Source organism: Lemur catta, chromosome 12, assembly GCF_020740605.2.
Source record: "Lemur catta isolate mLemCat1 chromosome 12, mLemCat1.pri, whole genome shotgun sequence".
Classification (NCBI taxonomy): Eukaryota; Metazoa; Chordata; class Mammalia; order Primates; family Lemuridae; genus Lemur; species Lemur catta.
Genome location: NC_059139.1, coordinates 47,959,179 through 47,978,316, shown reverse-complemented (window position 1 = coordinate 47,978,316; position 19,138 = coordinate 47,959,179). Strand labels below are relative to the sequence as shown.

The 19,138-nt window shown below is 39.1% G+C and overlaps 1 protein-coding gene across 1 annotated transcript in view; it reads right to left on the bottom strand.

Annotated features, from left to right (window-relative positions):
• ANKDD1B (ankyrin repeat and death domain containing 1B) overlaps positions 1-18,713 on the bottom strand; it is a 55,577-nt gene extending 36,864 nt beyond the window's left edge. The window contains exons 1-3 of the mRNA XM_045566424.1: positions 18,527-18,713; positions 8,054-8,157; positions 4,524-4,622 (exon numbers count right to left, since the gene is read on the bottom strand). Of these exons, the coding sequence (XP_045422380.1) occupies positions 4,524-4,622; positions 8,054-8,157; positions 18,527-18,713 (390 nt within the window). The remainder of the gene's footprint in view (positions 1-4,523; positions 4,623-8,053; positions 8,158-18,526) is intronic.
• Between the last annotated feature and the right edge of the window lie 425 nt (positions 18,714-19,138).

Sequence of the window (19,138 nt, the reverse complement as noted above, 5' to 3'; positions counted from 1 at the left end):
TAGGCACCTCAAAGCTGGGACTATATCTCATACCAGTGCTTCCCAAACACAATCACCTGGTGATTTTTTAAATTGCAGATTCTGATTCAGAAGGTCTGGGGTGGGGCCTGAGATTCTGCATTTCTAATAAGCTCCCAGGTGATGCCCATGCTTCTGGTCCCAAGCACACACTGTGAGTAGCAAGGACTTATATCTAGTTGAACCCCCAGTAGTTGGCATTGAGACTTAACCACAATGGGCACTGAATAAGTATGGATGGTGAAGGGGGTTCAGGTGTTAGTTCTTTGTAAATGAGTGTTAGAATTTAGAAGACAGATCTGCCATGTCAAACTCACGTCTCATCACTCAGATAAAAATGCTGCCAGATATGACCAAAAATGGCATTGCTTGAATTACGAAAAACATTTTGCTGGTTACATACTAATGCCACTGTGAATGATTAAATCAGTAACAAAAATATTTAATTTGGTAAAACTGTCAAAGCAGGGAAAAGAGATATTAAATATATCAGGAATTACTATATTTCCCACCTGAGGGCATTTCAATCTTACAAGGCAAAGTTAAGAGAAGCTAATGCTAGCCAGAGCAGTGCTTCACATATAGGGTAATACAAATATATGTTTAGAAAAGCCTCAAGGAGAACAAGAAGGTAAAACATCTCTCCATCATTTCAGAAATAATTGGTTTACCCTCTAACATAAACCAGTTCTGTATTTAATGTATTAGAAACATGGTAATCCTCAGATATGCTGTTTAAAAGAAAAGATGCCATTCAATCTGGGCAATGGATACATATAGGTGTTTGTTGTATAATTCTCTCTACTTTGATAGTATGTTAAAGATTTTGGGTTATGGTTCTGGTTAAGATGGAGTAAGCATGCTCACCCTGTTTCTCCCATCAAATATACTAAATAATATCTCTGGACAGAATGCATGGAACAGCTGAGGACTGAAAAATAAATGTCAGCTGGAGAACTGGGGAAGAAAACTAGAACTCATGATATGAATAATCCTACAATGAGCTTCCTGGTTCTTTTTTTCTTCTATATCTTCCAACTTGGACTCAAGGCAGCACAAATCATGAACTGTGTCCTGAGCACGGACTGCAAGAGTTCCAAGAGAAGGCCTATTTTTCTGCTCTAAGGAGCAGAAGGGGGCCCCTATAGAGCAGAGAAGGTGGGAGAAGTCCTCTGCATCTTTTTTCCTTTTCTGGCCCTGCCCCCCAGCTAAGCCCCATTTCCAAAGCTGCAACTCCACAGTAGTAGGAGTAGCAGCAAGGGCTGGACAAACACCTAAATCTCTGACATAGGGGGATCCTTCTCTCTGACCAGAGGAACTGTGGTCAGAAAGTGAGATGGAAGAAAGATCCATGTTTTTTGGTTTTTTTTCTCTCTCTCTTTATTCTCCCCCTGCCTGGTCCCGAAGGCAGACGTAATTGTGGGAAGTACACAGCAGAGCTGGGAGACTATACCCTCGGCTTTCCAAACAGAAGATCAGGATAAGGCTGAAGGGGAGCTGAGGAATGTGGGAGAGATGATCATGGAGAAGAAGGAGCTTGAGAAAGGGATTCCATAAAGTTGTGCATGTACTCCTAGGCTTACACCTGAACAGAACATGGACTGACCCTAAATAGCATGACAAGGGCTTGAAGAACTGAACTATGGGGTAGACTTCAGACTGCCTAGGCCTCAGACTGGTCCCTGAATGGCACACGTGTGGGACAAATCCGAATAGCACTGCAAAGGTTTTGAAAACGGAAGCAACACTGGTGTCAAATGGTGCTGAAAAATTTGGTCATTCATACGAGAAAACAAAAGAACCTCAATCTATTTCTACCTTGTACTAAAAGTAACTCAAAATGGACCATATATTTAAATGTAAAACACGAGGCTATAAACATTTTAGAAGAAAAATATGAGAAAATCTTCATGACCTTAAGTTAGGCAATTAGAAATAGCACCAAAAGATGCATTTTTTTAATATAGGTAAATTGTACTTCATCAAAATTAAAAACTTTCATTCTGTGAAAAACATCTAAAAGGAAAAGCTACAGACTATAAGAAAATATTTGCAAAACACATATCTAACAAAGGACTTGTACCCAGAATATATAAAGAACTCTAAAAACTCAACAATAAGAAACAACCAACCAAATTAAAAAAAATGTTCAAAAGATTTAAACAGACACTTCATCAAAGAAGATACACAAATGGTAAAAAAAAACATGAAAAGATGTTCAATATCATTAGCCATTAGAGAAATGCAAATTAAAACTACAATGAAATGCCTACACACCTATTCAAATGGTTAAAATTAAGGGGGGGAAATGACAATACCACATGCTGATGAAGATGCAGAACAAGTGGAGGAACTCTCCCACATTACTGGTGGAAGTGAAAATGGCCCAGCCACTCTGAAAAACAGTCTGGCAGCTCCTTGTAAAGTTATACATATACTAATGACCCAGTAATCTCTTTATTTATTTATTTATTTATTTTGAGACAGAGTCTCATTCTGTTGCCTAGACTAGAGTGCCGTGGCCTCAGCCTAGCTCACGGCAATCTCCCACACCTGGGCTCAAGCGATCCTATTGCCTCAGCCTCCCAAGTAGCTGGGACTGCAGGCATGCGCCACATCTCTTGGCTAATTTTTTCTATTTTTAATAGAGATGGGGTCTCGAACTCCTGACCTCAAGCAATCCTCCCACCTCGCCCTTTCAGAGAGCTAGAATTACAGGCATGAGCCACCATGCCTGGCCAATGACCCAGTAATCTCACTCCTATATATTTACACTAAAGAAACAAAAACATATACTTACACAAATACTTATACACAAACATCTATAGCAGCTTTATTTATAATAGTCAAAAACCAGAAACAATCCTAATGTTCTTCAACTGGTGAATGGATAAGTAAACCGTGGTATATCGATATACTGGAGTAATATTCAGCAATAAAAAGGGAAGATTTATTGATACAACAATATGGATGAACTTCAGAGGCATTTTGCTGAGTAAAAGAAGCCAGTCTCAAAAGGTTGTATACTGTATATCATTTATATGCCATTCTCAAGAAGGCAAAACTATGGAGATAGAGAAGAGATAAGTGGTTGCCAGCAGAGGAGAAGTTTGACTGAAGAGGTGGTATGAGGGAATTTTCTGGGTGACGCAGCTGTTCTGCATTTTTATTGTGGTGGTGGTAACATGACTCTATACATGTGTTAAAACTCATAGAACTGTACACCAAAAAGGAAGTTACTTGTACAGTATGTTAATTTAAAAATTAAAGTAAAATAAAAAGATACTGTATCAGGTTTTCAATGTCAAAATAAGAATACACTTGGCTAATCTCGCCAATTACCAAAGTGTCTTTTGTAGGCTAATATTGCAAAATAATAAAATAACTTCCAGACCTTAGGACACTTTCCTTAATTACCATAACCATTAATGCAACTAATTATACTCACAAAGTTAGAGTGCTTTTGGTGCCAATTTTTTTTTTTTTTTTTACTTAACAATCTACTTGTCCCCCAATACCAGAGCAATAAACTAGAGAGGGCCATGCCTTATTGGTGATACAAAGAGAAACTCTTGTTATTATTAAGTCTAGGCCTTGACTATGATTGCTAGCAAGATGACCAATGGGTGTAAGCTGACTTCATTCATTTATCTCCCAAACATTTACTAAGCACATACTAAACCCAGTCCCTATAAGACGTGAAGGTAAAGCAATTCTGAGCCTTACACTCCAGGGAGTCACAGTTCAGATAGAAAATAGAATACCCCTGTGGGAATCTTCTGAACAGTTTAACTTAAGAACTATGGCTCACTGGATTAAGAACCAAGAACTTTAGAGCAAGGCTATCATATTCTGTAATGTGAGATGAACATGATGCTGGGTCTCTCTAGCCCCAGTTTCCTTGTGCCATGGTAAAGTATTAAATGAAGGCAGGAAAAGTAGGAGAAAAATCCTAAAAGTGAGTTTTGAATCTAGGTAGACAAATAGTTAAGCTCATTTGTAGCTAACAGCATGGTCTCTGGAATCAGACAGGCTCATTCACATCCTGCCTTCAGCCTTCTTAGATGTAATTTTTTGGGGCAAGATATTTGATCTATCTGTCTCAGACTCCTCATCTGTGAATTAGCTGTTATAATAATACTTCTCTCACAGGTTGGGGGGTGGTAAACATCAAAGTCCTAAGCCCTGAGGCCAGTTAGAAGTCTTCCGTGTCCCAGATTGTATTCTGAACCACCAATTTACTCTTACAAATGCATGCTAGTGACCCTAAGGTCAACACGGGAAAAGTAGCAAAAGCCCAAGTCCTACAGGGAATGAGTAAACAATTTAGTCGCCAAATACAGAAAGCACATAATATGTATATTCTCTAAAAAGACCTTTCCAAAATGAACGCTGCTAAAGGAAGTATTTTGTGTGCATATGAAGAAAAGACACCTGGCGTGATCAGATCCTCCCTGTACATTGGTTATGCTACAACACATTCTACCAAATGAAGATGGGCTTACCTTATCAGCAACATCCACCCTGGCCTTGTGATTAAGCAAGAAATCCACTGCAGATAAATGATTTCCCCCAACTGCAAAATGCAGGGCTGTACAGTTCATCTGAGGAAACATGGTTTGTGTTTTTAGTCATCTGATCATTATTTATCTTTTTTAGGTTTCCTGTTTCTTGAATGGCCATAATTTTCTATCAGTTGTTTCTATTCTGATTATTTCGCTTTACTCTTTGCCTTTACCTTGAACATTGTAAGAGTTGTGTCCAGTAGAATTTTGCCTTCATTATCAGATAATATCAGAGAATTTGGCAATCCACTGATGGATACACCTCAAGCTGAAACCCATTGCACAACCTGTCATATAGCAATATGCTGGATTTCATTTAGAGAGTAAAAGTTGTATTTCTCCCCATATGCAATCATTAATAATAGTAAATTTTTCTGCTTAGGATATATTGATAGCAAAAATTTTCTTAGATGTTCAATCCATTCATGTTCTTTCTTCTATAATTTTTTTAGACTATGAATTTTACTGAAACAAATAAATTGCTTCTGAAAGGAAGATGGAAAAAGGAAGGGAAGGAGAGAGGAAGAAAAGGAAGGAGAGAGGAACGGAGGAAAGAAAGACAGACACAGAAAAGGACAGACACTGAGAAAGACAAAGAAGGCAAACTATGAATATCTTTCACTCCAAAAAAAAAGTCAACATAGTGCTCCTGGGATGCCCAGAGACAGTACAATACATTTCAGACAATGGAGTTTTTGCTTGTAAGTAATATATGTGTCTTATTTCCCATACTCTAGACTGTTTTTGCTCCCAAAGAAGATGCCTGGGCATGGCTTTATTATTCTTAGTTTCACATAATTAATCACAAAAATATAAGAACTGTTTAAATATTTTATTTCCTTGGTAGTGTCAACCTGAATAACAAATCAGAGAGAGCTTCTCTAAAAGAAAAGATATTTATAAGGGAATAAAGCATTGCAATAGGAATACACATGTCATAGTAAACTATGTGCATATTCAAGGAGGTAAAGGAACACAAAAATTTTTGAAGAAAAAAAATGAGGAGGATTACATAATTATTTTGAAATAATTATCCTTGGCTACAAAGATCAATGACAAGGGTGACGCCAATCTGAGGTTGGACAGGCAGTTGCTGGGTAGATGTCCTTGCAGAAGTATTTTTTGTGTAAGATTGCAATGGCCTTTGTGCAAGGCTGTGGTTTTTGGAGTCCTTTGTGATAGTTTCTGTTATCAGGCACACAAGCATGAGAACCCTCTCTTCATGGTCCTCCCTGGCTCTACTTGTCAGAGTTTTCTTAACATTAGTGACTCTATTTTGATTCTGACAACTTTCAAAGTAGCTAAACTGGTGATAAAATAAGTCTGACGAAACATGAGTTATTTTGACATTGTCTGCAATTAGAGATTTGCTCTACTATGTCAAATTTGGGCCTATAAGCTCCGCTATTAATTTTATTTGTGAATAAGGATGTGAGCCAAAATAGCATCCAAGATAATTCAATAAAACCATTTACATTTTTTACTGTCTATAATCAGAGACTTTAAGGAAGTCCGCAAGTAATGATGTCAACAATTTGCCATACACAGGATTAAAACAGACGTCATTAGAAAGTATAATACAGTTTATCAGGAATTTAAAATAACTTGCCACACTGTTTATAAGTTAAATTATATTAGATTGTTCTATCTCTCCAAGTACTTTAATGTAAAAACATGGTATAAAGTATCAGAAAGTTGTATGTAGAAAAATTTTAAATGGTTAAAAAGTATATTGTAGGCCGGGTATGGTGGCTCACACCTGTAATCCTAGCACTCTGGGAAGCCGAGGCTGGTGGATCCTTTGAGCTCAAGAGTTCGAGACCAGCCTGAGCAAGAGCGAGACCCCATCTCTACTAAAAAAAAAAAAACAGAAAGAAATTATATGGACAACTAAAATATATATAGAAAAAATTAGCCGGGCATGGTGGCACATGCCTGTAGTCCCAGCTACTCAGGAGGCTGAGGCAGAAGGATCGCTTGAGCCCAGGAGTTTGAGGTTGCTGTGAGCTAGGCTGACACCAAGGCACTCTAGCCCAGGCAACAGAGTGAGACTCTGTCTCAAAACAAAAGGATATTGTAGAATATTTCCTGCTACTTGGAAAAATGATTACTGCTTCACATATTCAACAAATCATTTTCCATGGTCATAATAATCTTCAGATATATAGATCCATAAATATTTTTGAAACTATGTAAATATTACCTTCAATGATCCTTGCTTATTTCTGTTCATATCTTTTCCCTCCCATCTATCTTCTCTTCTTTCCTCCCTTCCTTCCTTTTTTGATTTCTTTCCTTGTTTTTTTCTTGCTAAAATTGTCATGCTACAAAAGTTTGCTGTTTTTCTGCTCTTTGCAGGATATTGATGGAACAGGAATACTATATACACTCAACACACATCAGACACATACATACATACATGTACACACTATATACATAGACATGTAAATCCACACACATAAACTCATACCTTCTCACATACACATGTGCTCCTCTGCTAAATATCCCTCCACTGCATATGATGAGTGACTTTGGACTCTACAGTTTCAGTTTCTATGACTTATTGCCTGGGACAGATAGAGGTTTTTTGGAACATGAGTTTAGGCTATTTAGGGAGCCCTGTTTAAAGACAGAGTCAGAAGGATTAACTAATTGCAGTTAAAATGTATTAATTTTTAAGATTTTTATATACTAATATATCCATGAAAACGTATTGCTAGAGCCCTCCCAGTGCCTTAGAAGGGGTCTGTATAAACAAGCAGGGGCCCTGAAGCTTAGGCTTCATTTAGCATTAAATCCACCTCTGCTATACCTAACTTGAACCACTCCACAAACTGTCCTAAGCAACTGACACAGTCCCCAATCTGTTTACTTTGATAAACCCTGCCTTGAGGGGCTCTCAGGAAATCCTCACAAAACCAAGCAGTAGGGAATCCATATTTCTGGCAGTGAACTTCTCTCCCAAAAACCTGGCATTTGAAGAACAAGTAAGAGCCAGGTTTCAGAAAAGGCCTTACTGCCCAAAGTGCAGATGCACTATATCTGAAAAGCAGTAAAAAGAAAATCCATATGCCCCTTTGGATTTTAAATTTGGAAAAACCCAACCACAAAGGACATCACCGGAGGGAAAAGCACCCAGATTGTATACCAAAACACGTTCTGCCATTTTAGAATGTGTGAGGCCAAACTGATCCACAGGGTACAACCCAGGACCAAGTCTGAGCCCATTACCTTGACAGCTGGCTTTCCTGACCACCTACAGACTTTGCACAGATGTGCATAATGAACACTCAGAGGCTATTTCTCTGCTTGATTCCACCGTTAGCTTAAACACCCCAGAAGTACCAACAAAGGAGCTCTCCCTCATCTCAGCTAGCACAGTCATTTTTATTTTTATTATTTCAGTTGACCTGTAAAACCCTAGTCACCACTTGGAGTAGTCATTTGTCATATCTGTGACTTCTACTCACATTGTTCACGGCATTAATGTTAACCTTCTTTTCAAACAGCTTCTCCATAAGATCCAAATTATTGCTTTTAGCAGCACTCTGAAAGCTTCTCTCATTCAGCAGTACTGAAAGCAAGCAAGCAAGCATGATTGAGAAAATTTAAGGAGGCCAAAGAGAAAGCACATTTCATGTACCAAGCTTTGTAACTCTAAAAACTTCAAACAACAATCTTGAGTCTTTCATATTTTGCTATTTTATTTAGGACATGGGGACTTTGCTTCAATATTTTATAAAGCTATAGTATCAAAATTCCACTTTCTTCTCGTGCTGTGTTTTCACACACTTAAAAAATATTCCTGACCCCAAACAAAACATTATTCACAAGGACCACACTGAAGTCAGCAATGTGGTATCTGGCTTAGGAGGTCAAAGGGTGGCCACAGATTTCCCAGGGGACATTGTTTGTAAAAAGCTTGTACAAGATTAGACAGGGAGGAGTCCAAATGCTCCAAACAGCTTACACAGATAAAACTCTTGTCTGCAGAACTCTGTACAGATGCCAGGCCTGCAGGAACAAAATCTTAAAATGCAGCCCATCATATATACACAAACACTAAAAGAGATGAACATATTAATATTTTATTCTCATTTATATGAAAAGACATAAAAGTAGATTCACACCTACTGTAAAATTTATATATCACCCACATATACACATTCAGATGGCAGGCTTTATTAACTAGAATAGAAATTCCAGGATTTATTGAGGTTTTTTGGTCATTTAAGGAAGCTAGATCACAGGACAGCCCCAACATTGGACAGCCCCAACACTGGGGGATAAAATCAGAATTGAGGTTAAGTAGAATCAACAGTACACCATCTCCAAAAAGAAAGGAGCATAACAAAAGATTTTGTAGATATGCTGCTAAATATTTTCCCAAGTTTTTACCAAAGACTCTTCAGAATACTGCCAAGTCCAATCAAGGACCAAGGAGTATCTTCAAGGAGATATTGATATGGGCTGAATTGTGTCTCTCCAAAATTCATATGTGGAAGTCCTAACCCCTAGTACCTCAAAATGTTGACTATATTTGGAGATAGGCCTTTTAAAGACATAATTAAGGTAAAATAAGGTCATATCAGTGAACACCTATCTGACATGACTGGTGTTCCTGTAAGAAGACAAAATTAGGCCAGGTGCAGTGGCTCACAACTGTAATCCCAGCACTCTGGGAGGCCGAGACAGGAGGATCACTTGAGGGCAGGAGTACAAGACTAGCCTGGGCAACATAACAAGACCCTGTCTCTACAAAAAATTTTAAAAATTAGCTAGGCATGGTGGTGCATGCCTGTAGTCTCAGCTACTCAGGGGCCTGAGGTGGGAGGATTGCCTGAGCCCAGGAGTTTGGGGATGCAGTGAGCTGTGATCGCACCACTGGACTCTAACCAGGGCAACGGAGTGAGACTCTGTCTCAAAAAAAAAAAAAAAAAGAAGAAGAAGAAGATTAGGATACAGACACACATAGTGGGAAGATCATGTGAAGACAGAGGGAGAAGGCAGCCAGCTAGCTATAAGCCAAGGAGAGAGGCCTGATAAGAAACCAACCCTTTACCAAAGAGAGGGGGAAATGAAAGGTGGCCTTACTAATAATCAATCTAACAGAGGAAAATAAATTATCAAACAGAAAGTAAGAGAAATAAACTTACAACAAAACTACCCTTTGTTTAATTAAAACATGTTGTGGCCTAACTTGTTATCTCTGAGTTCTTTCTCCATCTTAAAAAAGTTCCTGAGCAGACAGTAGGAGGTCAAGCTTCCCCTGCTTCCTCCAGAAGACACAGTACCAGATGCCTCCTGCTATCAAGAAGAAAGAAGCAGCTAATTTCTGCTATCACTCACTGTTTTTCTGTGAGAAACAGAAAAAGCCAACACAGCAGCTTCACAGCCACTTTTATTATCAGTCCCCTAAAGCAGGAAAAAAAAAAGGCCATTTTTACCCTTTAAAAGCACCAAGCAACTTTCCTCACTGCCCAGCATTTCTTTCCTCCCTCTGTGTGTCATAGCCACTCTCTCTTTTTCTCTTTCTCTCTCTCTCCTCTCTCTGTATCTCTATTTCTTTCATTCTTTTTCAGGAAAATAAACGAACTTTTACTTTTTGTATATCCTAAAAAAAACAAAAGAAAAAAACAAGACACCAAGCCTGCCAACTCTTTGATCTTTGATTTCTAGCCTCCAGAACTGTGAGAAAATAAGCTTCTGTTGCTTAAACCATCCACTGTGAGGTACTTTATGGCAGTCCTAGCAAACTAACATAGATTTACATGTTTACATGTTCATTCTTTTTATCACCTCTCTTTCTTCCGCTTGTCACCATTCTAGGTGAATTCAGTATCCTTGCAGATGATTAAGGCAATACCTACCTTGGCCTCTTAGTTCCCTAACTCCCTCACTTCTAATAATCTTTCACTCAACTGGCCTCAGCCATGCAACTACAGGGGCATACTTTTTTTTTTTTTTAATTTCAGAGTTTTACTGGGGTACAAATGATTTGGTCTCATAAAATGCCTTTGCACCGAGTCAAAGCTACAAGCGTGCCCATGCCCCAGATGGTGTGTACTACACCTGTTAAGTGTGAATTTAATCATCCCCTTCTCCCTCGTCCCACCAAGGGCACACTTTTTACCTCATCATCACCCAAACTACACTACTTCTGAAATCTTGACTTCAAAAATCTCATTCTCTGATCACACTTCTCATCCATTCAGCTCATCTGCTCTAGTTCTCCAAGTCCAAAAATTCTGCAACCTCAAGAAGTCCTCCAATCCTCTAACTCTCTTTTTGTATTATTCATCCCTATGTCCTTACTTTCCTCCTTACCATGTTTAGATTCCCTGGTGTCAATCTGTTTGTGCTGCTGTAACAAAATACTTGAGACTCATAAAGAACAGAAATGTATTTTTCACAGTCCTAGAGGCTAGAAGTCAAAGATCAAGGCACCAGCAGGTTCAGTTGTCTGGTCAGGGCCGCTCTCTGCTTCCAAGATGGTACCTTGTTGCTGCATCCTCCCGAGGGAAGAAACACCATGTTCTCACATGGTAGAAGGCAAAGGGTGAAAAGGGGCAAACTCCCTCCGTCAAACCCTTTTATAAGGGAACCTAATCCAATTCATGGGGCTGGAGCTCTCATGACTCACTCAGTTACCTCCTAAAGGCCACACTTCTTAATACTTTCACATTAGCCATTAAGTTTCAACACATGAATTTTGGGGAACACATTCAGACCATAGCACATGGTCCATCTATGAAATCATTTCTATGCAAACACACCTACCTCCCTCATCACTCTTTTCCCCTATTATACAAGTTGGTCAGAATCCTAATTCTGAGATTAAACCCAAATGCTATTTGCTTCATTTCTGCATCTCAACAGCTAAATGGTACTGGACAAAAATACATAACCATGCTTTGGTAGACATTGCTAGTGTTCATCAATATTTGGTTCTTCTCATCTGCCTAAGCACATGGATAAGCACACATCCCAGCCTAGATGTAATTAGGTGAGGTCTGCCCAACAGACTGAAAGCAGGAGTGACAGTATGTCACTCTGGGGCTGAGTCAGTGAAAAGCCCCTGTGTCACCCTCCAGGTCTCTCTTCCCCTCTCTTAACAACCCTGGAAGCTATGTGTTTAAATGGAGGGGTCACAAGATGTTGGCACCTCCAGCAACTTGGTATTAGAAGACAATTCTCCATGGGTTTCTCACATTTCTGCACATCTTACAAGCAAAAGTATTGATTGGCTTTGTTAACTATCTATCTTTTCAAGGATGTTTGTATATTGAAAAGCCTAGGAAGACAGAGATAATGTCTTCCTCTGGAGCAAGGAGCAGGTTTGCTTACAGCCTTGGAAGATAGCAATAATAAGGCATGCTTACTGCCCAGTACAAAAGATTTGGGTTCCCTAAGTGCAGGATTTTTCTGTAACACAACCCACTGTGTGCAGGTATCACTTGGCACTCTGCACATCTCCCTGTGCGAACTGGGGCTTACAGAACTGACACAAATGCTGACACTGGCTACTGCACTGCTATGAGTAATGAAATACACCAGCATTTCTAGGCTTACAAGTAGGGTAAAGTCTCAGCCCCTTTATAGTCCTTGACACCTGGGTTTCTGAGAGACTAGGAAGAGCATCCTTACCAACCTATGTTGGACATGCTATATGAGCAAGAAATAGATCTTTGTTATGTTCGGTCACTCAGACTTAGGAGTTATTTGTTGCTGCAGGAAAAGCTAGTTTGTCCTAACTGATATATTTGTTAACAGGTCTCTTAAATTCTTCCCCACTAATCTTAAGTGGGGTCTCTGCACTGCCAGCTATCTTACTACATTCTCCAAATCTTTCATTCTCTAAACTTTCATGACTTTTCCTTTTTCCTCAAATATCCTAATTTACTATTTTACCTAATTTACTGCCCCCCACTACCATCATCTAATACTCAGTTGATAACATTGCCTCACAGTGAAAATAGAACAAGAACTCCCACATCTTCCTACCACTAAGTCTACCAACTTACCTTCATTTACATATACCAATTCGCTTTACTATTGTTACGTGGGTAAGCATCCTGTGCCTATACAAGGCCAACCTCTACACTTGGGCTCTGGATTGCATTGATTCTATATATCAATCTCCTAGAAATCATTTCTTCTATCCTCTGGATCATTTAATCTCTCTCCAGTGGGTCAATTCCCTCAAAATATACACAGATCCTACAATACCTTTAGTATAAAAAACCCTGCCTTGATCTTACATTCCTTTCCAACTGCTGCTCCATTTTTTGACTTCCCATTACCCCAAAGTTCTCATAAGGGTTCTGTAATTGCTGCCTCTACTTCTTCATCTCACAGTCTCAACTCAACTCATGCTAACCAGACATCTTTCTACCACTCTGCTGAAACTGCTCTTGTTGATGTCATCCTACTTTGCCAAAATCCAGTCATCATTTCTCTGTCATGTACATTGAACTCCTGGCAGACTTTGACACTGAAGACCACACTCTGTTTGTAACATATTCTTCTCCACTCTTCTGTAAAACCACCTGTTCCTTCCAGTCTTTCTTACTGGCTCTTCGTCCATTGCTTGATCTCCAAATGTTGGAGTGCCCTTCAGTTTTTATAAAACAAACAACATGATGGTGTAGACATTACCATCCCCATCTTATAGATGACGAAACTGAGACCAAAAAGTTAAACCACTTGTTCATGTCTTAAAGATAGTAATAGAATTGTCCCAGGCAGCCTGAGTCTAAACCTCAAGCTTTCAATCACCCCTCATGCCCAGGTGAGAGCATGGGAGTGGACTGCTGAAATGGAGAACCAAATCATGCCCTCTGTCATATGCTTTGGCTAATGCATTCTGTCAGGAAGGCCAGACTTCTCTCAGCTCTCTCTCCTGGTTCTCATACAGCCCTGGCCCCTGCTTCTTCCCCTGTGTATTAATCTAATTAGAGGCAGGGTCTAGTTTCTATCCCTCTTTGATATGTCTCAAGGCAGTCAAGACCTTAGTGTGTCCTGAAATATGACACATGTATTTTATTCTGTCCCTGAAGTGGATTATCTTGCCCCTTTCCTACCAATCTATAAAGAAAATGAATTTGAGGCTGCTTCTAAGACAACAGGGAAGCACCATAAAAGACTGTTGATTTATTAAGGCAATAGTTCTTAGCTCTGGCTTTACAATGAAATCAACTAGAGCCCTTTAAAAAAAAAAAATCCATGCCAGGTTCTCAACCCAAACCAATTACATCAGAATATCTAAGAGCTCAAGATGTTCAATGACTTGACTACAATTTACTAATTCTATAACCTGATGACAATTCTGAATTTTAGTATCCTAGTCTGTAAAATGGAAATTATAAAACCTACTTTCAGTGGTGTGCAAGAGTCAGCTCCCACAGGCTCACAAGAGCTGATCGCATGTATCTTACCATCTCTGTGTTGAATGACATCACACGGTAGCTTGAAAGCAGCCACAGTGGAATTCTTACACAAACAAAATTGGAAAATCCTATAAATAAAGACTTCCCTCCTACCAAACTCCAGGAGAGCTGACAGGTAAACATTTATCAGCACACCATTACCTATCTTCTAGCTAGTTAGTGACAGAGTTGAGAAAATGACCAGATAAATCATAAACATACCAATTTTCAGCTTAGCTAAATAATATTTTTAGGATTAGTTTACTATATATTTTTTTTTCAGTAGTAATTGATAAGATCAAGGTCAAATGTTCAGCCAAAAAGAATAGTTTATATAGAAGTAATATCATTCATTTAAACTTTTAGAGCTCAAAAATGCCAATGCCTTCAGGAGTTGGGCAAGTAAGAAGAAACGGGGCCAGAGCAAGAGGGGACCTTGCTGAACTATAATAGTTTTTCTTGGGCCTTGTTTTTCAAGGGCACACTCCCTCCCTCCTTTCATTGAGGCCCCTGCTCAAATGATACCATCTCTGAAAAACCATACCAGACCACACAATCCCCTTTTCTCCTGTAAATCTCTACCCCTAAGCCCTGTTGTATTTTTTCTCCATATCACTTGACATTATTTGACATATTATGTATCTCCCACATTAAAAGGATGACAAGGGAATATTATGAACAACTTCACCCACATAAATTGAACAACTTAGATAGAACAATTCCTTGAAAACCACAACTACCAAAATTGACTTCAGATTATATAGATAACCTGATTAACCCTGTAACTATTAGAGGAATTAAATCTGTAGTTTAAAATATTCTAAAAAAGAAATCTCCATGATCAGATGTCTCATTGGTGAATTCTACCAAACAATTAAAGAATAACACCAAGTCCACACAATCTCTTTTAGAAAATAGAAGAGGAAACACTTTCCAGTTCATGACATCTGCCTTTCCCTGGTTCTAAAACCAGACAAAGACATTATAAGAACAGAAAACTATAAACCAATATCCTCATGAACATAGTATGCAAAACTCCTCAAAGAAACATTATCAAATTAAATCCAGTGATATATTAAAAAGTATAATACATCAACAAGTGGGGCTTATTCTAAAAATTCAAGACTGGTTCAATATTTGAAAATCAGTCATGTAATCTACCATATAAATAGCCTAAAGAAGAAAAATATATGATGATATCAATTGATAAACAAAAGAATTTTTTAAAATTCTACATCCATTCATGATAAAAAAAAAATTCCTCTCATCAAACTGGGAATAGAAGGGAACTTTTTTGACCTGATGAGAGGCATCCACAAAAAACTGACATCTAACATCACACTTAATCATAAAAATCTGAACACTTTCTTTATCCCTAAGATCAGGGGGAAAATTTCCACTCTTACTACTTCTTTTAAATATTGTGCTGAAAGTCCTAGCCAGTGCAATAAAATGGTAAAAGTACATAAAAAGGCACAAAAAATTGGAAAGAAATTAAACTGTCTCTAGTCTAGTTGCAGACAACTTGATTGTCCACATTTAAAATCTAAAGGAATGTACAAAACAGCTCTAGAACTAATAACTGAGTTTAACAAAGTTGCAGGATACAAGATCAACATAAAATAAGTAACCATATTTGTATATACTGGCAATCAACAAATGGAAACCGAAATTTAAAAAGCAACACCATTTACAATCAATTAAAAAAATCAAAATACTTGTTTATAAATCCAACAAAACAGTACAGTTTCTCTACACCACAGATATATAAAATGTTGATAAAAGAAAGAAGACATAAAAAAAAAGAAAAGGAAAGCTATATCAAGTCCATGGATTGGAAGACTCAATTTCATAAAGATGTCAATTCTCCACAAATTGACCTACAGATTTAATGCAATACCAATCAAATGCCAGAAGGACGTTTTACAGCTACAGACAAGATGATTCTAAAATTTTATGGAGAGGCAAAGGAACTAAAATAGCCAAAACAATTTTGAAAAAATAAGAATTAGAGGAGTCATACTACTTAATTTTGTTATAAATCTACAATAATCAACACAGCATGGTATTGGCAAAGAGACACCTAGATCAATGGAATAAAATACACAGTTTAGAAATAAACCCACACAAATACAACCAATTTATTTTTAACAAAGGTTTGAAGGCCTTGACAATGGAGGAGGGATAATCATCTCAACTAATGGTATTTGAACAACTGGACATTTACATGAAAAAAATACAAATCATGATATAAACTTCATACCTTATGTAAAAATTAACCCACAGTGAATCATACATATAAATGTAAAGCATAAATCTATAAAACTTTTAGAAGAAAACACAGGACAAAACCTTCATAACCTGAGTTTAAGCAAAGAGTTCCCACACATGCCACCAAGAGCACAACCATAAAAGAAAAAAAACTGATAAACTGGACTTCATCAAAATGTAAAATTTTGCCATATGAAACGCACTATTAACAGAATAAAAAGACAAGCAACAGACTGGGGAGATATATTTGAAAATTACATATCTGACAAACAATATCCATAATATATAAAAAACTCTTAAAACTCAACTGTAAGAAAATAAACCAACTTAAAAATAGAGAAAGGACTTTGTCTTAGTTTATTTTCTGTTGCTGTAACAGAAATACCACAGACTGGGTATATTATAAACAGCAGAAGTTTATTTAGCTCATGGTTCTGGAGGCTGGGAAGTCAAAGAACATGGCACTGGCATCTGTGAGGGTCTTCTTGCCATGTCAACACATGGCAAAGGGCTCACATAGAAAAGGGCAAGAGCATGTCCAAGTGTCAGCTCAGGTCTCCCTCTTTTTATAAAGCTATCAGTCCCATCTTGGGGGTGCCACCATGATGATTTTATCCAATCCTAACTACCTCCCAAAGGCCCTCCAATTAACATATGAATTTGGGGATTAAGTTTTTAATACAGGAAATTTGGGGGACACATTCAAAGCATAGCAGATTTTAACGGAACAAAGGCGAACCAAAGGGGAAACAGATGGCATCAATAGCCATTAAAGAAATGTAAATTAAAACCATAATGAGATACCAATACATACCTATTTGAATGGCTAAAAGTAAAAGAAAATAAATTCCTGACAATACCAAGTTTAAGCTTCTTTCTTAGAGGGCATCAAGGCCCTGCATACCTCCCCAACCACATTTGCTCATCCCTTCTCTCTCTATGCTCCTAGCCAGGCTGGTCATCTTCCTCTTTCTAGAATATATCAATTTCACCCCTGCCTTGCATATGCTATTACTCTTGCTTGTCATGCTTTTCCCCCTGAACTCATGGCCTTCACAAACACTTACCATTCCCTTAAATTATCTTATTCATTTATTTGCTTTCTTGTTTTATTGTCTAGTAATCTTATACCACAATAGAATGTAAACTCCACCCGAACGGGGATTGTCTTGTTCTCTGCACTCCCACTTCTAGAACATGTCTGGCAAATAGTAAGCCCTTGAAAATATTTCTGATATGAATGAATTAAATTGCACATTATAGTAGGGAACTTACTAGGTGTACAGCTCCTAAGGCTGGTATTTAGGAAATGAGGCCATCCCAGCCAGTGGGATTGGATGGTATGCCCTGTTAACAGAGTTGAATTATTCTTAACTTTTGAACTCTTCAGCAGCTGCCTCAGTTTATGTTACAAATTATTCCCAAGGCATAGATGATCCACTCTATGCTTTAAAAACTTAAGTGCATAAAGATTAAGATTATTTAAAGTCAGGCAATAAATCAGTGCATGAGTCACGATATAAGAGATAACAGCACATGAAACTTTTTCCTTATTTACAAAAGGGCTTAATCATTTCTTTCTTTCTTTCTTTTTTTTTTTCTGAGACAGAGTGTCACTTTGTTGCCCTGGCTAGAGTGAGTGCCGTGGCGTCAGCCTAGCTCACAGCAACCTCAAACTCCAGGGCTCGAGCAATCCTCCTGCCTCAGCCTTCTGAGTAGCTGGGACTACAGGCACGTGCCACCATGCCTGGCTAATTTTTTCTATATATATTTTAGTTGGCCAGTTAATTTGTTTCTATTTTTAGTAGAGACGGGGGTCTCACTCTTGCTCAGGCTGGTCTCAAACTCCTGACCTCGAGCGATCCACCGGCCTCGGCCTCCCAGAGTGCTAGGATTACAGGCGTGAGCCACCGCGCCCGGCCCTTAATCATTTCTTTTAAAAGCCTCCTGCTTAATTTGGCAGAGTAATACTTTCCTTCCATTCACAGTGTAGGGTGGGGAATGTGAACCAAAACTTGGGTGTAGGTGGATTCCAAAGTTGAAAACTAAGGAACAGTGGGTGACGTGGTGGAAGATGGACTTGGGGTCCCCAGAGCGCAGTCGTGGCACCAATTTCCTTCCCGCGGTGTCCCAAGGCGCTGCACTGGGTACCCTTCTCAAGTCCCTTCAACCCAGCTCGCCCTCCCGCCCATCAGGAGGGTGACGCCGCCCTCTGATTTTCTGAGACCGCGTCCTGGGACTCACGGAATTCGTGTCCATCAACTGCAGCCTCTTCTCCAGGCCCCTCCTGCTTTGGGATCCGGGACAAATTCCTCCAAGGCCGGGCCACGCCCCTCAGGTCTTCCTTAAGCCCCTTCGCGGCCACAGCGGCCCCAATTATCCCCTGCTTTGCCACGGCGTCGCGGCCCGGAGCGCGCCCGGCGATGCCCATGGTCGCCCCCGCGGGCCCAGAGAGCCGGGCAGGACCCAGACCCAGACCCAGGGCTCGGGGTTGGACACGGGCAGGTTGGCCCCGGCAGGACCGCAGGATTGAGTCCGCTCTCTGTTCGGGGTGGTTAGCTGAGCAACATGCCTGCAACATGCCTCTGGTTCTCCAATCCTAACGTGGTCTGGGCTGGCCTAGGAGAATCCGCCTTTAAGTGTGGCCTGCGCTGTGCTAAGGTTTGGTTGTACCGAAATAAAACATCCTGAGAAATCTACAAGCCCTAATAAACTCCCAGCTCATACTCTACCACTTCTTTGTACAATTTTGAGAGATGTCGAGGTTGGATTTATAACAAACACTATTGGAACTTCAATATTAAATCATTTCTAAATGGGCTTCCAGAATTTTCTTATGGATAAAATAAGATTCTA